Source organism: Talaromyces marneffei, chromosome 3, assembly GCF_009556855.1.
Source record: "Talaromyces marneffei chromosome 3, complete sequence".
In the NCBI taxonomy this organism is placed as follows: domain Eukaryota; kingdom Fungi; phylum Ascomycota; class Eurotiomycetes; order Eurotiales; family Trichocomaceae; genus Talaromyces; species Talaromyces marneffei.
The window spans coordinates 3,068,615-3,095,705 of NC_072350.1; the positions used below are offsets into that span (position 1 = coordinate 3,068,615).

Below are 27,091 nucleotides of genomic sequence, written 5' to 3' on the forward strand. Positions count from 1 at the left end.
TGTACGTAACTTACTCTGTACACACCTCATTCCGTGTCCTACGTATGGACGCGCTCACTTGATCATATGCCACCGCCAAACACCACGAATTTTCTTTGTCGCTTTGTCGCTGTTTGTCAAACTGTGTATAATTCGAAATGTTTATACGGTGTAGATGGTCTGTCGGTCTTGAATCCGCCTGTCATATACCTACCACTTACCCCGTAGGTATGACCATGGATTCCCTGAAATTGACCGGTCGGCAGGATACACGCATGTTCCTTGACTCACGGCTTTGACTCCTGCCAGGTGTTGTGGTTGCATGTGTATACGATGCAGTATAGAGCCTAATTGTCATTGGTCGTTTTCTTGCGTTTCTTGCCCTTATTTTCGAGCATAACAAAGACGGCCGACTCTGTGCGGATGGGATGAGCTGTACGAATTTCCTAATTTGATCTCGTCTTTATTTGCGTAGGTAACGCGGTGAAAGAACCTCGTAGGCAGTTGGCAAAGAGAGCTCAAGTTGCATGGGGTAAATGGGCGGGCGTTGTAACAAGATTCATGGAGCGTTTATCAAATTGATATGTACATGCGGCGCGAATATACTAGTTATTCTCCGGCGGTAATAAAGAGAAGGTTCCGACAGGTAGTATTCCACTGGATCCCTTTGTAATAGAGATATTGAAGAGATGAACTACTGCATAGTAAACAAGGTGGTAAAAAAAGCAATAAGATAGTAGCAGGCAACTGGTGTTAGGGCTTGCATAGCCATGGATAATGATTGGCGGGGACTGTGATGAGAAGTTCTCATCTGAATCTGAAAGCTACCATCGTCATGATTCATTATCGCTTACTGGTACTACGTAGTCTCCGTTTGAAGCAGAGAGACTAGGACAAGAACGCTGCAAACAACTACGAATACGAATGCCATTCCAAAGTTTTATATTACAATTGAATTAGATATTATATTATCTAGTCATATTATCTAGTCAATCGACATCCTTAACGACTCGCGAGAAGCATTATACCGATTCGGAAGCTCCTGGAAAGCAAAGGACTGTCGCGGAATCTGGCTCTTTCGATCGAACACCAACTTGAGACTATGGTCATAATTCAAAAGGCAGTAGATGGCGCAAGCTGTAGCGAGAAAGGTGAAGATCAACGCTGCAAAGGCAAATAGTAGCATCATGTCCTTTCCTATGGTCTTTGAGTATAGGCTGTCTCCAAAGAGAACGACGAGGCGGGAGATGATGTATGCTAGGATACCTAGGTAGGAGATCTGTTTTTCTGTAAGATCGGTTTGCCGCTACAAAAAATAGAAAGAAAGAAAGAAAGGAAAGACGAATGCTTACTATAACGATAATAGTTCCAATTTTGTTTTCGTATCGGACAAAGTACACGCTCAGGACCAGGACCATGACCACAGTCGGAATGAGAGCCATTGTCAATGAGAATTCGGGCTCTATGAAGTGGACGTTGACCAGATTGTATTGGATCATGAAGCCAACGAGGAAATAAAGATCGAATAAGATCAAGACAAGGTAGACCTATTGATAGCAAATTGGTATTCGTTTCCCCAAAGCTCTTGGAAGCGGAGAGTGATATGTACCTCGTATCCCCTATACCTGAACCGAGTTTTCGGATCCCCTTGCACACACTGATATATCGCCCACGAGTACTCCTTATGCAACTGATACGCAATCGGACACACAATCAGAGTCGCAATCCCGACAATAATCGGCACCATCATCTCCGCGGGACGAATTTCTTTCCACAAATCCCGCGATAAATCCACCAGGGGCTGATTAAACATATCTCGATTTGTCTGGATTATAATCGCGTTTTTGTGCATGGATGCATACTGCATGATGGAATACGCAAATATGCAGGCTTTACTGACGCAGATCGCTAGCAGCAGAATGTTGCTTTTGTCGTGCACGAGTTTGAGGGATAGGAGCGATTCGTAGAAGACGGCGAACATGATGAGAGACAGATTGATGGGGACGAGGTAGGAGACGGGGACTTGGCTGCCATTTGGCTGGACCCATGATTGCCACTGCGAGAGGTTGTAGCTGGATAGACAGGATTAGATATGTAAAGGGCATGTAAAAAGTATGTAGCTTATGGATGATCATCGACCCAGATCCAATTCTTCGCTGGACGATTGCAATCAATGTAAACTCACATCTCCAGGACCAGCACAGCCACCGTTTGCACGAATATGGTCCAACAGAACCATCGCTCATTTCTCGAAGCCGGCCAATACATGACGGTACTTGGATACCCGCGGACGACTTTGTTGAGTTATGTGCCTCTCCTCTCGATAGTTATAACCAAAGATAAGGAATAACCATCTTTGCATTTACTTGAAAGTAAGTAAGTTACGTACTTGGGGCGCAAATTATGGCTTTTTAATATCCCCCCCACCTAAGCCTACTGCCCTATGAATAGTTATGGGCCCTATGTGGAATTGTGGACTATGGGAAGAAAAAATTTTGCTACCCGGTCAAATACGGAGAAAGATCTTCTAACCTCAGGTCTTTAGGGGAGGTAGACTAGTTTGCTTGTCCTCCGTAGTTTCAGCCTCTTTTTCAGGCACACTGGAGCTCCTGTCTAACATCCTGGCCCTATCACGGCGGAATACTCAGAGGGGCTTGACCGTTATTCAGACGGGCCCTATGGGCCTATGTACAAGGTTGGCCCTAGGCCGACAAGGGCAATGCATTTCTTGGCCATTTCTCGGTCCGGTTAGACATAGAAATTAATTTTTTGATCAAAAACTCCAATGTTAAAACCCGACTCCAGAAAAACTCCACCTGGCAGTCAGACTAGGACGGACTTACTTAGGACCTCACTAGAAATATCAAATATTCGGAAGGCAACTGCCGATGTCATGTGACCCGCTCATTTGTGACAGATATTCGATAACTAGGTATACTACCGGTACAATCTCACTATCCCCATGAATTCAATCCCACATATGCGTGAACAACACAAGCCCCAGATTCATCTTGTAAACGATATCTACAAGCCTACGCCTTGGGAGTCGGCCTTCTCGCTTGTAGTTACCGTGAATCCGTGATATTTTGCCACTATTAGAAGACGGGACCACAGGTTCAACGCGTGCTCGCCCAAATTGTACAGTGTAACTACTCCCTGTGGAGTCGCTACAGTGTACACTATCCCATCAATCTAACCCCGTTCGGATTAGGGCCTGAAAGTTTCTAACTAATAATACTACTATTATAGCACCCCGCTCCGTACTCCATACGGAGTACGGAGTACAGGAGGGCATTAAAAAAATCCCCTGTAAGATGAATCTGGTAAATGAATGTCCCAGTGGCTGAAACCAGAAGAGAGGAATATCATATAGTATGAGGCTCGCCGAAAGTAACAAGCTCCATGCGGGTGAGGGTGATATCGAAATGAAATTGAGCATGAAGCATTCTAGGAGAAATGGAGCAGAGTTTTCGCCCTGCCCAAAAGCACAATCCCTCATGACGTCACAGGCCGGGATTTTCTAACGAGATTACATAGTAGGAATTCCATCTCAGCCCGGGGCTTGCTTTCTTTCTTGCCACCATCGCTCAATTGATACCTAAAGTGCGACTTTTACTTCGCTTGATCTGATCTCAATAGAGGTCATTCCACTGGAGCCAGTGATACAACTCTGCAGGTCGGTAGCCTTCGCTTCTTTCACTTGGTAAAGGAAGAGCTTTCTGTCAGGATCTCTATTTTTTCATCAATATATACAGAGGACCTATGTACCTAATTTTATAGACCCATCTCCGTTCAAGCATTCAAGCATTCAAGCACTCAAGCATGCTATTGGATAAGCTACAGATGATATATTGCAACGTCTAATGCCACTGTTCCGGAAATTCTGGCATGTCAGTTCTAGAGCCTCTGCAACTGCCGAAATTCCTGAAGACAGAAGGGTTCCCTCAAGTGATACATCGTACTTCATTAGCGTGTATTAGCGCGGCTGAGTGAGCCCAGCTGGGGCATCGCACCAGTCATATTACGCTAGGTATCGTGTCCCCGGCCCATGCCTTTTGAACTGGGATGGTTGCCGCCCAGGGCTTAGTGAGCTACATGATGACTGACCGGCCCCTGGGATACGCTCAGGAAGCGTGAGTATGTAGCCCAGCGCAATCAGTGATCGATCAGCCCCGCGCAGTGAGCGCTCAGGCATGCCCGGGATTGGGTCACCAGGTATAACCGTATAAGCTCTTCGAACCCCCCCCAGACATAGATTTGGCACAGAAAAGAAATCGATCCGAATCAAATCACTCAGAATTGAAACCTTGACAAAAGATTTCCCTAGAATACGAGAAAGAAGGAAGGAAGGAAGGAAGGAAATAAAAGATGGCCAAAAATCCTTACAGACTTATCCCAAACATTGTAGACCAACTCGCCCAGGACGAGCCTGACAAGCTCTACGCCGAGCTACCAATATCCCACACAGATTTCACTTCGGGGTTTCGCCAAATCACATATGGCGCATTGGCAAATGCTATGAATGGTGTAGCTTGGTGGCTAACGCAGAACTTGGGGCCCGCAGGCAATGATTTCCCAACCTTGGCCTACATCGGGCCAAACGATATGTGCCACAACTTTTTGCTTCTTGGAGCTGTCAAGGTGGGGTACAAGATGCTTTTCACTTCGCCGAGGTATAGTGTCGAAGCGCAAGTGAGGCTTATGAAGGCCGTCGACTGCAAGGCTATATTGACTTCGTCGATAATTACGTCCATGTCCGAGATTGTGGAGCGGGCTGCAGAGACACATGGAGATATTAAAATACATCGGGTTCCGATGCCTACATTCTTCTTGGATGGCAAATACGACCCTTTTCCATACGCGAAATCCTTTGAGGAAGCGCATGATGAGCCTTTGGTGGTCCTTCATACTTCTGGGACTACAGGGTTTCCCAAACCGGTTATCTGGACGCATGACTGGGCGGCAAGCTTTGCGCTGCAGAGATACTTTGAACCGCCAGAAGGGTACGAGAGCCTCGATCGACTCATACTGGGAACGCGGGTGTTCAGCTTCTTCCCCCAATTCCATGCTGGTCACCTATTTGTAAGTATTTTGTTCGCTCTTTACAGCGGTACGATCGTCATTATGCCACCGGCTCTGGCCACACCGACCACCGAGCTTGCTGTGGCGGCATCTCAGCATACTAAAATTGACGCGCTCACTCTGCCCCCTCCTTATATAGAGCAACTCGGGGCCAATCCAGGGATGGTCGACACTCTGATCAAAAATGGAGTGAACGCGATATTCTGGGCCGGTGGGCCCGTCTCCAAGCATCACGCAGAGACAGTAGCGTCTCGGACCACGCTGTTCAACACAACCGGATCAACGGAGATGGGTATGTGGCCCGTCATTCGCAAATCAGGATCATGGGATCCTAGTATCTGTAGGGATATGTGTTTCCATCCAAAGAACAATATCGACTTTCGGGAACAATCTGAAGGCATATACAGTGCCGTAGTCGTGAGAAACGATCCGGAGGATGGCGTGCAACCTGTCTTTCACTACGACAAGAAGCTTACTGAATATGACACCGGCGACCTATACACCCCGGTTTCGGAGCCGGGAAAGGACCCTCAATTTTGGAGGTATTATGGTCGCTCTGATGATATGCAGGTCTTTGAAAGTGGTTTGAAATGGCATCCGACTATGGCGGAACGCAAGATTGTATCGGAAAATTCTGGTCTTGTGCAAGAGGCTCTCCTAGATGGGTTTCAACGCACCCATATAGTCTTATTGCTTGAGCTGATGCCTTCAATCGCCGCAGAATTATCGGGTATGTCTCAACAGGATCAAGAGGTTAAGAAAGAGAAGATTCTGGATGATATTTGGTCTACTATCGCAGAGATCAATGTCTCCGCGCCGTCCTGGGTAAAAATGGACCGCAAAAGGGTTGTTTTCTGTGAGGCAGGGAAACCACTGGCTAGAACGGCCAAAGGCACTGTCCAGAGGCGGCAGGCCGTTGCTACGTATGAGTCCCGGATTCAAGCTTTGTTTTTGTAAGAGATCTTGTTTTTTTGGCAGAACTGGATTGGTTAATGTGGAATTTTGAATCCTGTAAAATCATGACTTTGTCCAATTAAATCAACCTTTGAGAACGAAAACCCATAGAAGCTAGGTCGAGCTGCAATTTCAGAAAGGAAGGGCGTGGCTCACCATCCAGCTGACGCTTTCTTACATCAGCCCGGATCATCTTTCCATCCATCCCTCGTACACATCTTCCTCCATCCCCGACACAAGAAACAAGGATCAAGAACTGAAATTACGTCCATCTTCCAGGCATACACTCATATTACGCACGCTACATTGGCCGTTTATGTTGACGCCGAATTGTCCGTAAGGTTCGGCTCTTCCCCGCCCCTCCCCACATGAAGCCAATCACAACACCATAAACAATATCTTCCCATATACATAATAGACTCTCGACAATGTCTTCCATTCCATCTCTTGTCGAGATTGACTCTCTCAAAATCCAAGTCATCATCGACAATGAGCTGGATCCTCTCTCCCAGCCTGCACCGGACACCGTCCACCTAACCGGCGGAACCATGCCTCTAATTGCGCTGTCAACCTCGCCATCTCTTCAACCTGGTGAGCGCGGCGATGCAGTCAAGGAATTTCGTATGGAGGACATCTGCTGTTCTGCGCACGGGCTGTCTATTATGATAGTACGTTCTCTCAATCTCTGCCCAAGCTTTATATATATTCCTCAAAAACATAATTAGGTCGAAGAAATTATGCTGATAGAACGGGATAGACCGCAACTAGAGGAGATGTCAAACGAACGGTATTATTCGACACCGGACCTGAAGCGCAAGCATGGGAGAGAAATGTCAATCGACTCAAAGCCGATATATCGCAGATTGACTTGATTGTATTGTCACATTGGCATCGTGACCATTCCGGTAATCCCTTCCATCTAGCTTGACATATATTCCTACGCATAACGCTAACGCTCATATAGGAGGCATGTTGAAAGCACTTGATATGATCAAACAAGCAAAACAATCCAAGTCAGAATACGACGAAGTGGTGGTCGACGTACATCCGTCTCGTCCGGACTACCGGGGCTTCGCGTTAGGTGACAGGATTGTCTCTCTTGAAGCCGATCCCAGTTTGCAAGAGATCATCGAACACGGAGCAACACTTAATAAGCACGACGAGACTCACGCTGTCCTTGACGATATGTTTCTCGTCTCTGGTGAGATCCCGCGTGAGACATCTTATGAGAACGGAGTCAAGTTTGGGATGAGATTTGATCAGTCCGAGAATGATTGGATATCTGATGAGAAGATCGCTGATGAGCGGTTCCTGATGTGTAACTTGAAAGGTCCGTCCGTTCTCCAGTTGCCTCCCCGCTTTCTATGCTCAGGACATGCTAATAGAATGGCATACGACAGACAAGGGAATAGTCGTCTTCACCGGGTGCAGTCACGCAGGCGTAGTCAATACCTCTCGGTATGCCAGCAAATTATTGAACAACAACAACAACCATGACAAGGGCAAAAGCAACGTGCCTCTCCACGCCGTTGTGGGCGGATACCATCTGGCTACTTCCAACGATGTGAAAAACATCGATGCTACCGTCAGTGATTTAAAGTCTCTTGATCCAGCGATTATGATGGCAGGACACTGTACGGGGTGGCGCGCCAAATTTTGTATTGAGCGTGAAATGCCTGGGAGTCTTGTGCCGTGCTGCGTTGGGATGAGCTATACTTTCTAGCCATTTTATTTCGAAGATAATAAAACTAGAATAGCTTGCAACAACCTCCTTCGACACAAGTTGAAATAGTACTAGTACGTTCTACAGTACGTAGTATATATACTGTATCTAAGATAATGCCTAAATAAAGGCGGAGATGGCGGCCCGTTCGGTGGATCGGAATGTTCCTGGCCGTTGCTTACGGTACGGTGTTACCTAAGGTCCCTGCTAGCTCCGTTGCCTCGTTAATTTTGTTAGTTTGTCCAGGACGAGTCAACCTGATTACAAAGCTTTCTGCTTCAATCAATTGCAGTCCATCACTACTCCATTCTTTATCCTAAACTTCGCATCGTTTTGAGTCCCTTTGATACAACCGGCCATGCCGTTGAGGCCGTTCCCAGCCTCGGGCCACGCCCATTCTCTGCGGCGTTTCGCTGCTCCGCCCCGCCAGCAGCCCAATACTCATCCTCTCCTCTCACAGCTTCGTCAGCAACGCAGATTCGTCCATCCCAACGAATTCAGACCCTTCGTCCCTCCCTCTCCAAGCTCCCTCGGAAAAGCCGCGCCCGCAAAAACATACACTCGAACCCGGAAATGGCTTCGACGATTATTCTACGTCTCCCTGACGACCGGCGTGATTTACGTCATTGACAGAACATTCTATGCCTCTTCGCTCACGCGCACAGCTCGCACATTCGCTCTGGGGCTGGTGGTCGCTCTAGATTACAAGATCAATTTCCGCCCCAACCCGCCATTCGCTTCGTCCATCGCTGCTGTTCATCAACGCAACGCAGAACGTCTATCGGATCTGCTACGTCACAATGGCGGCTTATATCTCAAGATCGGCCAAGCAATAGCCATGCAATCCGCGATCTTGCCGCCGGAATTTCAGAAGATGTTTTCGCGGATGTTTGATGATGCGCCGCAGAACGATTGGAAGGATGTGGAGAGGGTTATTAGAGAAGATTTCGGCAAATCAGTGGAAGACGTCTTTGGTGTTTCGTTTACCGGCGATCCGACAAAGGGTGTGATGGAGAGGAAGGCTAGGGCGAGTGCGAGTGTTGCGCAGGTGCATTGGGCGCGCTTGGCGGATGGTCGGGAGGTTGCGATCAAGATTCAGAAGAGGGAAATTGCTGCGCAGGTTCAATGGGATTTGTGGGCTTTCAAGTAAGATGACTGCCATCTGCTGCAAGGTTTTGGTTTGGTTTGTGCTGATAGAGTTAGGGTTGTTTCGTACATTTATAGTCGATGGTTCGACATTCCATTCTACAACTTAGTCCCATTCGTCAGCGAGCGCTTGTTCCTCGAAACAGACTTTGAGAATGAAGCGAGAAACGGTGAAAAAATGGCCGAATTCGTATCGAATGAGCCACGTTTACGGGACAGAGTCTACATTCCCAAGGTGTATCATGAACTCAGTTCGAAGCGCGTGATGACGGCGGAGTGGATTGAAGGTGTTCGTCTGTGGGATAAAGAGGCGATTACTCGTCCGTGGAGAGGCGGCTGGCGTCAGGGCAGTCCAGGATCACACGGCACACCACTAGATCCCCCGGACCAACAACTGCCAAGTCGCGAAGAACTTGCCAAACGAAGTGTGGCATCACTGAAGATCAAACCTGAGCGTACCCAATGGAAGGGCTGGAAGGAGCGCGGAGGTCTCGGTCTTTCCGTGAAAGAAGTCATGACGACAATGGTCGATCTATTCTCAGCGCAAATGTTCCTCTGGGGCTGGGTTCACTGCGATCCTCACCCGGGCAACATCTTCGTCCGCCGGCAACCCAACGGCAAACCCGAAATCGTTCTCATTGACCACGGTCTCTACATCCAAATGAGCCCGCACTTCCGACACCAGTACGCCAGATTCTGGAAAGCGCTCATGACACTAGACAACAAAACCCTAAAAGAAATTGCCAGCCAATGGGGCGTCAACAACCCTGATATCTTTGCTTCAGCAACACTAATGCGCCCCTACCGCGGCGGCAACATGTCCACAGCCAAAGGCCTCGAGCGACTCAGCAAAGAAGATCGCCAAAATCGGAGCTACGAAATGCAACAAGCAGCGCGAAAGGCAATCCGCGAGATCCTCGGCGACGAAACTAAATGGCCCCGCGAATTGATCTTTATCGGACGAAACCTCCGCATTGTCCAGGGCAACAACCAGTTCCTCGGCTCGCCCGTGAACCGAGTCAAAATCACCGCGACATGGGCATCGCGTGCTCTTGTAGAGTCACCCGACCTTCCCCTATCACAACGAATCCGCAATTATGGAGGCCACCTAGTCTTCCATTTCGTCCTTTTCACGTCTGACCTGATATTCTACATCTCCAAGATCCGGCAATGGCTTGGATGGGGCGGTGGAATGGAAGACGATATTGAGAAACAGATGAGGATTATGGCCAAGGATATGGGCGTTGAACTGGACGATAATCTTTTCGAGGGTTGATTTGGCTCTCTTGCTATAGACCATATAGACGCATACCATACGTGTATCATAGACCCTACTCTGAATATAAAAAGTTGAATAGACTTGAAACACGACGAAATCCTGAAGTCATGTGTAGAGTGTAGAATAAGCATGCTTTACATAGTTTCAAAATCTTATTGGAGATAATTAACCAAGAGTTAGATAACAACGTTGACAGGACTAGTTACTAGGTAGTTAGTTAACGTTAATACAAAAATAATAACTTACACAATACGGCAAGTAAACTTCTAGCCAATACCTAAAACCGATCAGTTTTAGAGTTCCTCTCCTAAAAATGGGAACAGAGCGAGCTCCTCCTTCTCTATCACACCTTCCAAATACGTCGCTATCAGCGGGTGGATGCCTTCTCTCCTTGCTCGCGCAATCCACTCAGGCAGCGCAAGTACTTCATACGGCTCTCCATGCAATTCTTCCATGTACTTGGGCCATTCCTCTATGGTCACCTTGCGGCCGCTGGAGTGATGGCGGTAACGGATGCCCGCTCCAGCGCTGCTGCTCATCTTCTGCTGGCCTGCCAACGCAATAGCTGACGAGGCAATGTCGCGCGCAATCTCGTCCACGTTTTTGATATCGACGTATCCTTCGACGCGCGCAAAGCGCGGTACGCACCGAGTTAGGAACGTGTAGCGCAGAACGCCGTTCAGGGCGTCTGTGGGGGGTGCGCGATCCCCGAAGAATAGGCAGGGCCGGTGAATCTCAACTGTAAAGTCCTTGTTCAATTCGGAAAACTTGTGCAGGAATCTTTCGCTGACCCATCTCGTCGCCATGTATCCTGTATCTCCGGTTTTGGCGGGCTCTGTAAGAACGGGGACCGGGGGGAGGACAGTCAGGCCAGCAAGAGCGGGGACGCGCTGGGATGAAACATAAAGCATGGGAATTGAACGCGGCATGCAGAGGGATGCCAGGAAATGTGTTGATTCCACATTTGGTCGACGGATGGATGTGTAGCTGTTCAGACAGTGCCCGTTGGCGCCGGCGTGAATGACAACGTCGATACTCGATTGTAGCATCGCGCACTCGGATGCGCTGAGACCGAGCTGATGGGAAGAAAGACTACCGGGGTAGCTCATGATCTTTGCAGAGTCTGGTATTCTCTCCTCCTCGTCGGCAGAGATTGCGATGCAGTGAACCTTGTCAACGGCAGGATCTTGAAGAAGCGCGTGGAGAACATAATTGCCCAACACGCTCGCGGCCCCCGTCAGTAGCACTTTCAAGTCTTTGGTTGCTGGAGTCCTAGGACGTCTGGAAACCTCTTTCAAAGCAGCGATGAGACTTTCCGGAATCGCCGTTTCTACGTTCCAATCGATGTCCTCGTCACTGGCGGCGTCGGATCCAATTCGAGCCGCCATTTGTCGAAGACTAGGAGCGGAGTAGAGTTCGCGAGTAGACACAAACACTCCCAAGGTCTCTTTAATATGGTTCTGTAACTTGGTTAGGCGCAGTGAATTGCCTCCTTCGAGGAAGAAGTCGGAATCAGCGGTGAGCACTTGGTATGGATCTGGCAACACACGGCTCCAGAGTAGTTTCAATTCCACCTCGCGAAGGCTCAGTTGAGATTCGGAATCACCAGCGCCATTTCCGGGACCAGAAAGTGGAAGTCTCATAACAGCCTGACGGTCAATCTTTCCAGTGATGGCTCTAGGAAGGTCCTGTACAAGGATTACTCGCGAGGGGTGCATGTACTGCGGAAGACGAAGGCCCGTCAACAGCTTTCGTTTCACAATATCACAGTCCAGCTTCTGCTTTCCGGACTCTACCGGGATAACGTGAGCAATGAGATCTCCATCACGGACAGTTACTACTGCCATGGATATCAGGGATTCTCCCGATTTCAACAGAGCGCCTTCCACCTCCGCCAATTCAATGCGAAGACCACGTAGTTTTACCTGTGTGTCCCCTCCAATTCGTCCAATGAATATGAGAGTTCCATCAGCCGCCAATCTCCCCTGGTCACCTGTTCGATACCATCGGCTCGCGCTCGTCACCCCAGACTTTTCATCGAATCCTATTGTCGGATCAGGAATGAATTTACGATCAGTCTCAGCAGGCATGTTCCAATATCCCAAAGCCACTCCAGCACCCCCGATACAAATCTCGCCTCGAAATCCGACGGGGAGAGGACGACCCTTTGCATCCAGGATACAAATTGAATAGTTGGGATGAGCCTTTCCGATCGGGCTTCCAGAGATGATGCTGTTCTCAACATCCAGTGGCAAGGGCTTGTTAGTCGCCGTAAAAGTTGTTTCGGTAGGGCCGTAGTACTCCCACAATGTGAAGTTGGGAAGTTCAAGGCGTCGGAGCTCGCGTTTGAGTTGGATGGGGAACATTTCTCCGCCTACCCAGGCCCAGCGCCATCCCACAGCTTGTCTCAGAGACTCCCTACCGAAGGAAAGCCAGAGGAGGTATTCGGAGGGAACCGCAAATGTCAGAGTAATATTTTTCTGATGCATCAGTTCCGCAATCTGGGGCGGATCCCGTCGTGCGTCCTGTGGTACGATAACGAGACTGCCGCCGGAACAAATGGCACAGAAGATCTGGATTAGAGACATATCAAAGCTGAGAGAGCTCTGTTGTAGAACCGATGCGGGGGCCTTGTCAAGTTCGTATGCTGAAATTGAGTGCTCAAGCCAGTTGACGATGGCACCCTGTGATAGTACTACTCCCTTCGGTTTGCCGGTTGTTCCACTGGTATACAAAAGAAACGCCGGGGAGTCGGATTGTGCTTTGCAAGGGACTGGTTGGGAGACATTGGAAATCTCCTCTAGCTTCAAGATTGGTAGTCTTCCTGAAATCTCGTGCACAAGTTGCTCGACTGATTCGTTTGTACTTTCATGGCTGATAATCATTCCAGGAGTGCTGCTAGATATGATATCTGCGTGGCGAGATGAAGGAAAACTGATATCTAATGGAACATAGATGGCACCAATGTGAAGGATAGCTAGCAACGACGCTACAAAGTCGTTTGACGGTTCGCATAAAACGGCGATGCGGGAACCAGAACCAAGACCTGCAGAATTGAGTGCAGCTGCAATGCTGTCCACACGGCCTGCTAACTGCTGATATGTTAAAACAGAAGTCCTATCTCGGACGGCAACTCTGTTTTGATAAGCGGTTTGAACTTGTTGAAACTTTTCTGAAACTGTTGCAGGCCAGGTGAGCTCTGCTTGCATACCTTGTCCAAGTTTCAGAGCTGCTGATACGGTTTTTGGGCTGTAGATTTGACACTCGTTGATCTTGATATTGATATTGTCGGTTAACACTTTGAGAAGATGCATATACATGTCAAGGATCCTCTCAGCACCCTCAGCGTCATAGAGTGACTCTTGGCAATCCATCGTAACGGCCGTTCCTTCAGCTTGGGACTCGAGGAAGCTGAAAGTGATATCATATGGATTCTGTCCCTCTTCGCCATCGGTGATAGTAAGAAAGCTATTGCCAAAGGCTATACTCTTCGTCATCGCTAGTCTGTAGTTCACCAAGACCTGGAAAAGCGGCGTATGTGAGGACGAGCGAGATATTTTCAACTGGTCTAGTAACATATCAAATGGAACAGATTTCTCCCAGGCCTTGCCCATCTGTCGAGCTGTATTTTGAGCAACCTGCGCGAACGAGATGCCAGCGGGAATGCGGAAGCGAACGGGCAATAGATTCAGGAAAAACCCAACAGTCTCCATGAATTCGGTATCCGGCCGATTGGAGTCCGCCACGCCGATACAAACATCATCTATGTCGAGGGACTGTGTTAGTAGGATCTGAACAACGGCTAGGTGGAACTGGAAGGCCGTGATGCCCAGTGTCTGGCATGTGCGTTTGATGGCTATAACTGTATCATCATCGACCAGGCGCGACGCGTTGATGCTGGCTACTTGCTGCGTCTCTGGTCGGGCTGTCGTCTTTGCCATTGGGAGCAACGGAAGCACATGCGGAGGAGAAGCGTATTCTTGTCTCCAGTATTCCATGCGGCTTTCCAACAGCCCTAGATGCAGGTTTTCCTGCTCTTTGCGAGCAAATTCAACGCATGTCCCACCGTTAAACTTGAGTGGTTGCATATTGTAGGCAGAGTTCAAATCCCGGGTAAAGGTTCGCATACCGGACGCGTCCAGAACGATATGATGGTAGCCCAAGACCAAGGTGTGTTTGCGAGAATCCTGGGATAAAACAGTCAAACTCAGCGTCTCTCCGTGCTCAATATCCCATATCTTAGTCCTGGCAGCCTTCAACTCCTGGGCGATATCTTCTTCTATGGCGTTTGGAATATGCTTGAAACGACGGACTGGGAACGATAGAATACCCTGCACCGGCTGATTGTCGTCACGGCGAGCAAAAAAGCAGGTCCTGAGACACTCGTGATGCTGCATTGTGGTGGTCAAAGCATTTCGTAGACGGTCAATATCAAGCTCATCATCGAGATCGTATCGAATCATCAAACTGTAGGCAGTCGGATCGTTCATAAGACTAGAAAGTATGTAAATTCGCGACTGGGCCGCTGACATTGGTTCCGTCTGGATGATATCCTGGCCGAATTCCATAGTAGGTTCTGCGGTAACTCCATCATCGACGACGCAATATTTGTCTCCCGTGTTGTCCGGGACATTGACATCGTCGAGGCTGGAAACAGACAGCTCATTGTCTGTGCTGGGGGGAGTCGGATTTTCCGAGTGCGATACGTCTGAAGCACTAGTTTCTGACCTATCCTGGGAGTCAGCGGATGTTACCGGCTCAGAGTCAAAGTTCTTGGGGCTTCCTCCCACCCTTGTGGCCATAATCTCCTTAGATGCGTCGATGCAGATCTGGGCTACAGAGCTTCCTAGAATCTTGACGACCGGAACATCGGGACCTATCTTTTTCAAGAACCATGCTCGAACCTCCACGGCCACAAGAGAATCTATGCCAAGTTCTGTAAGTGGTGCATCGGCATCGATACTGCCAGTAGACACCTGGAGCATTATCTCGAGCTTGGCGCAAAGGGCCTCCCGAACGACCGTGAGCAATTCAGCTTCTGTCTCGACTTCTCGCATCTGCTTCTTGATATCATCACGGCCATATTGAGTATCATCCTTCTTGTCATCGATGCGGAAGTTAGGAAGGTAGTGTGCGAAGCGAGGATCTGATGCCCATACGGGTTCCTGGTCCTCGATCAACGGTGCATCAAGCGGCTCAATTCCAAGCCCGACCTCACAGGACCGGTCACTACTTGGCTTGCCCGCTAGAATGGCCTCTGCGAAAGCGTGGTGGACATCGGTCTCTGAGAGAGGAACAATCTGCATTCTTCCAATATATTCTCTAGAGCTCTTATCGACACGCATGAAGTAACCGACATCGGTTACGTATCCAATATGGATCACTGATGCTGGCAGTCCGCTCTGTCGACGCTGAGCCGCCATTGCGGCCATGAACAGGTTGGCTGCGTGATAGTTCCCGGAACCTTGACCACCAATGATGGACAGGGAAGAACTGAACATGATAAAGAAGTCTAGAGGAGTATCCGCGAATATCTCGTTAAGGTGCTTGGAGACCTCAACCTTGGGCTTGAACGTGTCGTTGATAGAGGCCACATCCATATCCACAAACAGCTTATCGGACAATACCATGGCCGCATTGCAGACACCTCCAATGGGGGGTAAGGTTTCTCGAATGCTGGAGATGGTGGACTCCAACGATACTCGGTCGGCGGCATCTACGGACCGCACATGGATCTCCGCTCCCAGCTTTCGTGCTTGAGCCAGCCATTGTGGATGTATGTTTGGCCTTCGACTAGTAATTACCATATGCTTGGCCCCGTGCTGTAGAGCCCATCCGCAGACGGAAAGACCAAGGCCACCCGACATGCCAACCATAAGATATGTCTTCGCGCTGTCAAACAGGACCGTCTTGTCCGGAGGTTGAACAAGCAAGCTCAGCGGACGCGTTGTTTCCCAGGAGATAATGTTGGTACGGTCCAGGATGGATGCTTTGGTGCCGGCAAGTTCTCTGACATCTAGGACATCAATCTCATAGTGCGGCGCGTCACTTGAAACTGAGATAGCAAGATAATCTGGTAATCCTGAATATACGGCTTTGAGAGCCAGCTGTGTACTAGTAGCGGAGGCGAGGCCGCACAAGAACAAGCCACTGTTCCATTGGTACAACTGGCAGCCGGATGGCAGTGCGGATTGAATGGTTGTTGGTCCCGATTCTACAGAGGCAGAACAGTCGAGATAAACGGTAGTATTATGGGGTAGCAAACGCTGGACGGCATGGACAGAACTTTGTGGGTGGATGCTCATCCAGCCTTGAGGGACCGCAGTGCTGGTGGACGAGCAAAGCGGTTCGACTCCACGTCGGTGCGACTCCAGAGTGAAATATGCAGCCAAGCGTGCTCTTGGGTTGTGTAAAAGAGCTGATTTCCCCTTGTGAGCAGAGCTGAGGAGCCCCATAACCGCGATCTGGTCCGCTATACCCTCAAGCGTAGTCACGTTGCAGTCCTTCTCGTCGATAAAAATAACATCGTCTTGGAGCACGCTGATGATAGATGTGTTCCGTTGTGAAACAGTCATGACAGGCGTAGCAGAGGGAATCAGCCGGCCAACGCTCATGTACATGCCATCTCCTTTCTCACCAGGAATAGAGAGAGAGTATTGGACCCTGACACGCGCACGCTCTGCCCCGTCTGTGTACAATTCCGGCGCCGATTCGACCAAAACCAGCTTATCTTGCTGGCGAGTAAGGCCGATTAAAGAATCTGAACCGGTTTCTGACTTGCTTATAGTTCTATATCTAGCATTATACCGATCATTAAGCTGCTGGTCCGGATGTAGACGTGGAATGAGTGTGTCAGATCCCTCCACCACCAGTTCTGGTTCCTGGGGCCAGAGGAGCGGACTACCGTCGTTCTTGTGAGCTGAGATAATCTTCATTCGCATGAACGTCTCAACTACAGTTCGAGCCACTGATGCTGGAGTAACGACCGAATCCAGATCTAGAAACTGTATATTGGCGTTAGGAAGCTCCTTTGTTATGGCTCTCGTCATACCAATCATCATGTTAGCTTCGGGGTTATCGGTTCTTCTATTAGTCGTCAACCAGAGGACGCTACGTGCGGCAACGATCATCGTCTGCAGAGCCTTCAGTCTCTTGGGCGTAAGTGGTTCTGAAAACAACCCAGAGTCTAGCTCCTGAAGACACAAGACGTCCGCTTGACTTCCAACGCGGGAGAAGTCAATTGCTTCGATATCGCTTGCGACAGAGACACGGCTACTCAATACTGGACCCACCAGGCGCTGGATTACAGATACGACCTTGGACACAGCTAGCGTTTTCCCGCCAACCAGCAGAAGAGACTTGACTTCAGGAACCTCGTCGAGATATACCAAAGGTTCGCGCAATTGCTGCACGGTATCATTGACTGCTTGGCTAGCCATAAAAGACATGCAGTGTTGTTTGGCGTCGGGCAGGTCGTGAAAGACCAGGTCAACTCCCGAAAATCCTGTATCCTGAAGTGTGCTGTGCCACTCCTCAGTGGTTAATCCAGGATGTAATCTTCGCCCCTCGACAACTCCCAACCACCATCCGGGCAGGCCTCCCACGCAGAACGTGGTTCGCATGATCTCCGTTCCTGTGATCTCATTGAGGATCAAGAAACCGCCTGGTTTCAGTAGTGAACGTGCATTCTTCAAGGTTTCTTTGATATGAGCTGTTGCGTGAAGGACATTGGAAGCAACGACAACATCATAAGAATGCTTCTCAAACCCTTGAGGGCCGACGTCCTTCTCCACATCAAGTGTCTTGAAGATCATCTTGTTACGGAAGTTGCTGAATCTCTCCGCAGCATCGCCAAAGAAGGCCGGAGAGATATCCGTAAAAGTGTACGTGTGAAAAGCGTCTCCGATAGTTTGCAAGATAGTGTCAGTCTGTCCAGCTGATTAGCACATATTGAGAGACAGAGCCCAAGCTGAGAGACCTACCGTCGATCCAGTTCCACCTCCAATCTCTACATACCTGGCCTGGGGGAATTTATGGGAGATTTGTTGAAGAACGCCAGCCATGGCTCGGTTGACCTCAGCGAGACCACCTCCCTCGCTATACAGGCGGGTTGCTAGGTCATCCGTCATAACTATTTCCAACAAGGATTCTTTCCTTTTCAGAAAGTCGAGCATATTTTCTCCCACAAGACGAACGCACTCGAGATCAACAGTCCCTGCCCACTTGGATAGGATCATGTCAAGAACTTCTGGCTTATCGGCGAGCCAACTTTTCTCCGCAATGGGGTGACGCCCGTCTCGGATCAGCCGTAAGGAGGCCTCAAAGGAATCTACCAGCAGCTTATGATACCACGTCAAATCAGACCTCTCACTGGGAGATAAACCTTCTAGCACTCGCTGAATGTAAAACACGACTGCCCTTTCAACATCCGCCGACAGCTCCTTTTGCTTTTGACCATGTTTCAGGTCATGAATTGGTTCTGCCAGACATAGTGAAGGATCTGTCTTGTATTCTATGTCGAAAAAGATTCGTCTATCCTGTTCCTCAGTGGGTGGTGCCACAGGCTTGAGGGATACTGACTCCATTTGTATGGCCGTGGTGCCTGAAGTTGGGTCGTAGATATGCACATCGCCAACTACAGAAAGGCCGTTGCGGGATGTGATGAACGATTCAGTTCTTATTTTGAGCAAGCCTTGTTCGGCCTGAGCCAACTTTACATGCGGGTTCACCGTCACTCGTTTGACGTGCACCGGCAGGATGGGAGTTGGAAGCTTTCCCGCTCGGTAGTCGGCGCGGGCATGGAATAGATTTTGCCAGCTGACATCCATCACTGCCGGATGGAGAGCATCCGTAAACCCTGTGAGCTCGTCTGCCGACCATTCAGCCATTGCAACGGAGTAGTCAAGCCTGCGCTGGACGTCCTGAAGGCGATGAAACACGCCCGTGTAAAAAAGTCCGTTCTGGGCGAATATGTCGTAGGCTGCATCACTATCGATTGGATGTAGGTCTGGTCGGGAAAGGATTCCGTATGGGGGCAGCTCGTGTTCATTACCCTCACCTCGATGGATGATGATCTTGCCGGTACATGCATTGACCATGGATCCTGAGCTTGGGTCAGAATAGTAGTATGAAAAATCCCCAGCAGTGCAGTTTGGGTCTTTGAAATTCTCCAAACGCACGGTGAAGGTCGTCTCAACACCTTCACGAGTATCGGGAACAATCAACGGACGACGAATATCGATGTCTTCCACATCGATCCGCCGAATCGGCTTATCTCCCGCAATGATCCTAGCGGCCTCGCAGGACAGAGCTATATAGGATGTTCCCGGGAGCAGCACCTCTCCTGAAACAACATGACCCTGTGCCCAAGGAAGCTCGCTAACTCTAAGGACGTTCCTCCAGCGGATTTCGCGTTCCGTATCATCTGGAGCACGACGACCGAGTAGAGGGTGCCGGGCATCCTTCCTTTTCCTGTAATTTCTGGAAATTCGAGATTCGTGCCAGTAGATACGGTCATGGTTCCAGGCGTACGGCGGGAGATTCTTTAGTAATTCTGAGGTTTTCAAGTCTTCTAACCCTAAGGCTTGCCGGAACCCATCAAAGTTAACATGAGCAGGGCCAAGGTGGCACCAGAGAGAGCCGATCGTCTCCCCAATTGCCTCTATGTCACCGCCGCCACGCTTGAGAGTTCCAATATAAGGTGGAGCAGCACCTAGAGCCAGCTCAATAGTCTGCAACGCTGGTCCTTTGAGAGCAGGGTGTGGTCCAACCTCGGTAGCCAAGTCAAACGAACCACTGTAGTCGATAGCATATTTGACCGCTGGAGAAAAGAGGACTGGTTGCACCATGTTTTGAACCCAGTAGTGACCCTTCAGTGACTCCAAGTCACCTTCGAGAAGCTCCGTGTTTCCATGGACACTAGAAACCCACAAACAGCCATTTTGGGGTTGTTGAACCTGAATGTCACAAGCCCTGAGGGACTTGAGGTAGTTGGCAACACAGGGCTCCATGTGGTATGAGTGATATGCGGTGTCCACTTTGAGCAAACGTGCGAAGGTGTTTTCTTGATCGAAATGTATTTTGGCTTGTTTGATTGCCTCGAGATCACCTGAAAGCGTGACACTCTTAGGGGAGTTACTAGCCGCAACACTTATGCGACTCTGGTATTCGGGCTGCTGGCAGAACGACTGGGCACTGTCATAATCGATGCCTACCGCCATCATGCCCCCAGCCTGACCGTTAGAACCTTGAGCTAAATAGGCATACTTTCCTCGGTAGTAGGCAATCTGCATAGCAGCGGCAGCGCTGATCATACCACAAGCAGAAACTGCGGCGATCTCTCCTGAAGAATGGCCTACGACCGTGTCGAAGCGAACGCCACTCGAATTCAACATTTCAATCAAAGCCAGCTGAATCGCGGTGCAGAGTGGCTGGGAAATAGCTGCTTCACCGACACGCGAGCTGGAAGCATCCTTGGATAATTCTTCAATCAAGGACCATTCTGGGCCGTCTGGTAGTGCTTTAAGAACATCGTTGTACTGTTGCAGGGCACGGCGGAAAAGTGGAGATTTTACTAGCAATTCACGGCCCATGGTAGGCCACTGAGCACCCTGTCCAGTGAATACTCCCAAAATACGTGGTGCCTTGTCTGGATTCACAAGACGTTGTCGGATACCGACATCTTCCTTGTTGGTGGATTTGCGGTGCTGTGCAATAAACTTCCTCAAATCCTCGATCAACCTGTCGCGGTTTTGCGCAGTAAAGAAGGTTCTTAGACGATGCGCAGATCGTCTTTTCTGGAGAGCCCAGCTCAGATCATCCAGGTCGACAGACGGATGGTTCACGAGATAAGTTAGCAGCGCCTCGGAGTTTCCAAGAAGTGACGAAGCAGAGTGCGCCGAGAGAACGAAGGGAATCAAACGAGCTTCGCCTGCTTCCAGAATTGTTAAGTGCCCATTGATATCCTTCGGTTCAAAGCTCTCTATGATGGCATGTGCATTGGTGCCTCCAAACCCGAAGCTGTTCACGCTAACTCGCAAAGGCAATCCGGCAGGCAACTCGGGCCAAGGAAGAGGAGAGGTCGGTATCTGAAATCCGTCATAGTATGACGCGATCTTAGGATTTAATTTGTTGAAAAGAAGATTGGGAAAAATTGTTCGGTGCTTGATAGAGAGCAGAGCTTTCAAGACTCCAGCTAGACCGGCACCTCCTTCGAGATGCCCGATCAGCGTTTTTATTGAGCCAACATATAACGGGGTTGTCTGCTCCACACCCAGAGAATCACCATCCCTAATCATGGCTTCATAAATAGCACGCGACTCGACAGGGTCTCCCGCAGGTGTTCCGGTGCCGTGGCATTCAAAGTACTGACACCGGTCCCGGACGGGGTCCAGTCCGGCGCGACGATATGTGTCTCGAATGAGGGAAGCTTGAGCAGCCACGGTAGGCATGGTCAGCCCGGGACTCAATCCGTCTGAGTTCACTCCTGATCCTCGGATGACTCCCTCAATATGGTCATTATCACGAATTGCCTGGTCCAGTGGCTTCAACACCACTACCCCGGCACCTTCGCCCCGAGCGTACCCATTGACTGTTTCGTCCCACATCCGAGACTGAGACTCTGGGGATAGCATGTGTAGCTTAGACAGCATGACATAAAGCATAGGATCAAATATTAGGTTAACTCCACACACAACAGCGCATGAAGCATCGCCAGCTTGAAGGCCTTGCACTGCCTGGTGTAATGCAACCAAGGAACTAGAACAGGCAGTGTCAAGTGTGACTGACGGTCCGTGGAGATCAAAAGTGTATGAGATTCGGTTGGATAGGATACTGCGAGCAACACCAGTCCCGGCGTATAGGGGTATCGTCTCGGTATCTCGAGCTGTAATATCAGCATAGTCGCTTGCCATGACTCCGACATGGACCGAAGTCTTGGACCCTCGCATTTGGTCGAGTGTGTAGCCAGCATTCTCAAATGCTTCGTATACAACTTCCAACATCACACGGAGCTGAGGGTCCATACACTCGGCTTCGTAAGGGCTGACGTTAAAGAACGAAGCGTCGAAGAGTCGACTGTCCTCGGCCAGCAGGTAGCCCTTGCTCTGTACATTGGTTGATCCCGGAGCATCAGGGTTTGAGTCATAGAACCGTTGTAAGTTGAGGATCTCCGGATCGAACTCTCGACGCACATCCCGGGGCTGGCGCAGTAAATCGTATAGTTTCGATGGTGTGGATGCCTCCCCAGGAAACCTACAGGCAGAGCCGACGACGGCGATGGGGGTGGAGAAGGCTTGGTTGGTACGCATGGTGTAAAAACTTAAGGATGCACAAAGGGGTGTTTTGAGTAGGGATCAATTGATCTCTTGAAATTGTATTCTAAGGACTGAGACCATGTCACATTTGTTCGAAGTTATATTGTCTTCAAATGTTTACTCTAAGGATATATATCTTTCGCCATCAACCTGCCACAACGTACAGAGTTATTATGGCCCCCTTCGTAATATTCTGGCGCTCAACACCTCGGCGCCAGAATAGTAGCTATTCCAAGTATTCCATAAAGCTACAAAGCTTAGATAACTAGTAAATCAGGCAATAGCTACGTCTCCGCCTCTTCGACCGTGCGCGAGCTTCTTTAGCCGGGTCCGGAACACGGCTGAGCTGAGAGGCCAACCCTAGGGAGGTCTTTCCTGGACCCGGCTTAGCGCTGATCAAGGGTTACACAAGGATCCAAAGACGCCGATGATCTACGTCAATGGTATGTGTATGTTGGTTGAGAGTTACCAGGGGAGGGCATTTGAGTATTCCCACGCTGATGCGTGGCTGACTCTCTCTGCCAGTCACGGGATTGGAATAAATATCCTGTAACTACCGCCGGTAATAGAAGGACTTCGAGCGTTAACTCCGCAGTGCCTTCTTTCCCATTATGGTCCGTTCTTTGTTACCCAATCCACGATGTTAGTATACGTTGTTATATTTTAGATTTTATTTTTTTCTCCCTTATGCTATTCACATCCACTATCAATTTCCTTACCCAAACCCCTACTATTTGTTTGAAGTCGAGTGATATCTACCCAAGACGTTCGTTAATAATGGAACACAATCAATCTACATCTCATAGCGATGAAACTGAGCGCCTTAATAAAGCTGACGCAGCTTTCCAGAGCGGAGATGGGAATCAAAATGGGCCTACACCTGAAGTTCAAGGGGATATCACGAACGAACGAGACGTCGGCCTGGTCGAGAAAGGCCAAAAACCACTAGAAACATCAACAAGGGATGATTCCCAGCAAGACCCCAAATTGGTACTTCCCATACTGTCTCCTTTGTTTCCCAAAGAAACTGACCAGTTGCACAGGTGACATGGAATGGTCCGGATGACCCCGAAAACCCCAAGAACTGGCCCAGGGAAAAGAAATGGATCACCATGTCACTTGTCTCGCTATTCACCTTCATCTCCCCTGTATCTTCGACGATGATAGCGCCTGCCTTGACACACATCTCATCTGATTTACACATTACAGCCGAATTTCTCTCTGAACTTACTTTGTCCAGTTTCATTCTTGCTTATGCCTTCGGTCCGCTTTTCCTCGGTCCTCTTTCCGAAAATTACGGCAGAGTCATTGTCTTGCAAGTCGGGTATTTGTTCTATCTTGCTTTCAATATTGGTTGCGGATTCGCGCAGACTACGGGGCAAATGATTGCTTTTCGATTTCTCTCCGGAATAGGTGGTAGTGTTCCGCTTGCTGTAAGTTTGGACAAACAATATACACACAAATCATCATCGGTCTGACCGACGCTTTCCGTTCAAGATTGGCGGAGGAGTCCTCGGAGACACCTTTCGCCCTGAAGATCGCGGCACGGCGAGTGCTGTCTACAGTATGGCACCGCTGCTCGGCCCAGCCCTCGGCCCGATTTTTGGTGGCTTCATCGCTGAGAAGACCACCTGGCGATGGGTCTTCTATGCAACCTCCATCGCAATTGTAGTCCTTCAAATTGCAGGACTATTTGTTCTCCGTGAAACATACCCTCCGCATATCCTCAAGAAACGGGCAAAAAGGATTCGTGAAGAGACGGGCGATGCCTCATATCAGACCGCAGAGGAACGACAGAATAAGACTCTAGCTCAAGGTCTACGAACATCGCTCACACGGCCCTTCCGCCTCCTTTTCACACAGCCTATCATTCAAGTCCTCGCTTTGTACATGGCATATGTATATGGGCTTCAGTATCTCATGCTATCGACCTTCCCTACCCTGTGGACTGACCCAGAGTATTACGGCGAGTCCATAGGTATTGGGGGATTGAATTATATATCCCTCGGACTAGGAGCCTTACTGGGCTCCCTCGTCGCCGCTCGTCTAAATGACCGCACGTACGCCAGTCTTAAAGCCCGTAATAACGGTGTAGGACGACCTGAGTTCCGACTGCCGTTGCTCGCTATCACCAGCATCTGCTGTCCAATTGGTCTCTTCATCTATGGCTGGACAGCCCAGACTCATCAACCCTGGATAGCCCCTAACATCGGCGCTTGTATCTTTGGTGTGGCGAATATGATGAGCTTCCAGTGCATGCAGACCTACACCGTGGACACATATACAAAATTTGCAGCCAGCGCAATGGCTTCCGTATCTGTTTTACGGTCTATATGTGCGTTTGCATTCCCTTTATTCGCCCCGTACTTGTATGATACCCTTCATTACGGATGGGGCAATAGCCTACTGGCATTCATTTCGATAGCGATAGGTTTCCCAGCACCCATCATCCTTTGGATATTTGGTGAGAGATTGCGAAGGGCCAGTCCATACGCCGCTGGTTAGGTCAGTATCGCTAAAGTAACTAGGGATGAAGTAACGGTTCAAGTAAGAAGTTTTGAATTTGTTGAGATAATTTATTGGCATGAACTTTACAGAGACTGAGGTCATTATCTTTGATTTTATAAAATTCATATCATAGCCCAGGGTTCATTCTTGCTGCAACCCTAGGGCGCTTTGGGGAGTATCAGGTTCCTTGCTATTTTGTTTGTGTGTTTTATCTGTTGTATCATCTCTACAATTTAAGCTCAGTTATAGTCTTAATTAGAAAAGCTTTTGCCTCAGATTGTGGTTTTTAATTCTGCAAATTGTACCTTCTTCACTATGTAACTTGAAGTGGCTATCACAAGACATATAAAACCCTTAGATCTCCAGCTCTACATGGTCAGTTACAGGATAATACTGAAGCTGGTGGTGCATTCTGTTGGAATAAGCTACTGGAGAAAAGAAAAGGTACAACAGGCTCACGCTCATCAGAGCATACCTCACTACTCCTTTAAGATCTTCGTCACAGTGGCAGAAACCTCTACGTCCCCGTTCCTGGTAACTCCCAGCCCATAATCGCGGACAATCTCCAGGTCCTCAATAGTTGTCTTGTAGAGTTCTAGGTCGAATCGACGGACGAAGGCCGCGATGGTCATATATAGCACAAGATACGATAAACTGTAACGTTAGGGATCAAGATGATGAAGAGTTGCTAAGGAGACTCACTTCATGCCTAAACAGGCTCTACTGCCCCGAGTAAATGAAACCATGTACTTGGTAAGTGGGTCTGATTTATCTTCGGTTTCAATCCATCGCTCGGGTTTGAAAGAATACGAGTCGGGAAAGATCGTTTCGTCGTGGTGGACGAGGTATGAGGACATGCTCATCGGAGTCTATTATTAGTTAGTCGCTATCGCTGACTGATAGTTAAGGGATAGGACGTACCCCCGGAGGAATAACATAGTCCTTATATTTCAACACCTCGTGAGGGGCGCACCGAGGCAGACGGATGACCAAGCCGTACGAGAGACGGAGACACTCCCACACAACACCAGTCTAGGAAATATCAGTCACTGCAGTCGTATTATGTTTGGTCGAAGGTTATGCATACCAAATACGGCAGTTGCTCTAGCTGGGCCCAAGTCGCCGTGCTGTCAGGCGTCGGCAAAGCTGTGCGTAACTCCTCGCGCAGGTTCTCCCGCATCGAGGGTTGGTTAGCAAGATGGAAGGCGGCTACAGTTAATGCCCGACTAATAGACTCGGTACCAGCCTGGAGAATAACTCCAGTTTCTTGTCGTACGCGGGCGAATGTCCTCTCTCCGGGTGGGAGAGTTGGATCCGTCAACTTTTCGAAAATGGTTCCCTTCTTGGATCCGCCTTTCCCATTGGCACTGCGTGCAGTATATTCGAATATTGACTTCGTAAACTTGAACAAGCTCACTTTTCCTGGCTGTAGCTTGATAATCCATGACTTAGGAACCATACGCATTATCCGTGGATAGAGTGGGAAGAAGCGGTTGACGTGAATGACGTTCGACGTCTCAGTAATAGCACTGCGGATATCCCTTCGAAAATGTTTGTCCTCAAGGAAATCCCAGCTCTTTCCGAAAGAATATTGCGTAATCACATCCGACGCGAGTGCGGAAAAGGCATCGTCTAGGTGCACGATTGTCCCTTGTTGATACGCGGTCGCGAAACGCTCCATCAGCTTTAGCACTTTTGGTTCGACAACAGGAGATAGCTCATTGACAGACTTCTTGGAGAAGAACCCGCTCAGGATGTTTCGACGGTAGCGGTGACGGTCGTGTTCCACAGTGGCCACCATTGAGTCCGGCACGGAATATGCCTTTAGGAATTGCGCGTCTTTATCACGCTTTCTACCACCGGAGGCATAGATATCGTCGTAGAAGGAGGGGTCGAGGACATGAATCTCACGCGGGTTGATGCGGACAATGGGTCCTATGGCCTATAGATCAGCTTTGATATCGTTGCTATCAGTGAACTCAAGCATGATATGTACCGTATTGTTCATGCATCCTTTTAATTTCAAAGAGGAACATCCCGCCTCTGATCACATCATAATAAAATTCATAGAGAGTGGATATGGAAGCCAACCTAGGTCCGGGGAAT

General features: G+C 49.2%; 7 protein-coding genes across 7 annotated transcripts; 4 read left to right on the forward strand and 3 right to left on the reverse strand.

The window, feature by feature from the left end:
- Positions 1 to 964: 964 nt before the first annotated feature.
- On the reverse strand, positions 965 to 1,960 carry EYB26_004850 (uncharacterized protein; the record flags this gene model as incomplete). Its single annotated transcript, XM_054264141.1, has 3 exons — positions 965 to 1,258; positions 1,332 to 1,526; positions 1,589 to 1,960. 3 exons carry the CDS (start codon positions 1,958 to 1,960, stop codon positions 965 to 967), a joined length of 861 nt encoding a protein of 286 aa, XP_054120116.1.
- A 2,387-nt stretch (positions 1,961 to 4,347) lies between these two features.
- Positions 4,348 to 6,018, forward strand: EYB26_004851 (uncharacterized protein; the record flags this gene model as incomplete). Its single annotated transcript, XM_054264142.1, has 1 exon — positions 4,348 to 6,018. One exon carries the CDS (start codon positions 4,348 to 4,350, stop codon positions 6,016 to 6,018), a length of 1,671 nt encoding a protein of 556 aa, XP_054120117.1.
- A 425-nt stretch (positions 6,019 to 6,443) lies between these two features.
- On the forward strand, positions 6,444 to 7,738 carry EYB26_004852 (uncharacterized protein; the record flags this gene model as incomplete). Its single annotated transcript, XM_054264143.1, has 4 exons — positions 6,444 to 6,683; positions 6,773 to 6,920; positions 6,980 to 7,345; positions 7,416 to 7,738. 4 exons carry the CDS (start codon positions 6,444 to 6,446, stop codon positions 7,736 to 7,738), a joined length of 1,077 nt encoding a protein of 358 aa, XP_054120118.1.
- A 358-nt stretch (positions 7,739 to 8,096) lies between these two features.
- Positions 8,097 to 10,160, forward strand: EYB26_004853 (uncharacterized protein; the record flags this gene model as incomplete). Its single annotated transcript, XM_054264144.1, has 2 exons — positions 8,097 to 8,884; positions 8,942 to 10,160. 2 exons carry the CDS (start codon positions 8,097 to 8,099, stop codon positions 10,158 to 10,160), a joined length of 2,007 nt encoding a protein of 668 aa, XP_054120119.1.
- A 296-nt stretch (positions 10,161 to 10,456) lies between these two features.
- On the reverse strand, positions 10,457 to 22,471 carry EYB26_004854 (uncharacterized protein; the record flags this gene model as incomplete). The annotated part of the gene is made up of 2 exons (XM_054264145.1): positions 10,457 to 18,091; positions 18,146 to 22,471. The coding sequence occupies 2 exons, from the start codon at positions 22,469 to 22,471 to the stop codon at positions 10,457 to 10,459; spliced, it is 11,961 nt and encodes a 3,986-aa protein (XP_054120120.1).
- A 783-nt stretch (positions 22,472 to 23,254) lies between these two features.
- EYB26_004855 (uncharacterized protein) lies at positions 23,255 to 24,982 on the forward strand (the record flags this gene model as incomplete). Its single annotated transcript, XM_054264146.1, has 3 exons — positions 23,255 to 23,467; positions 23,521 to 23,910; positions 23,975 to 24,982. 3 exons carry the CDS (start codon positions 23,255 to 23,257, stop codon positions 24,980 to 24,982), a joined length of 1,611 nt encoding a protein of 536 aa, XP_054120121.1.
- A 482-nt stretch (positions 24,983 to 25,464) lies between these two features.
- On the reverse strand, positions 25,465 to 26,997 carry EYB26_004856 (uncharacterized protein; the record flags this gene model as incomplete). The annotated part of the gene is made up of 5 exons (XM_054264147.1): positions 25,465 to 25,639; positions 25,688 to 25,854; positions 25,907 to 26,017; positions 26,073 to 26,920; positions 26,982 to 26,997. 5 exons carry the CDS (start codon positions 26,995 to 26,997, stop codon positions 25,465 to 25,467), a joined length of 1,317 nt encoding a protein of 438 aa, XP_054120122.1.
- Positions 26,998 to 27,091: the final 94 nt, after the last annotated feature.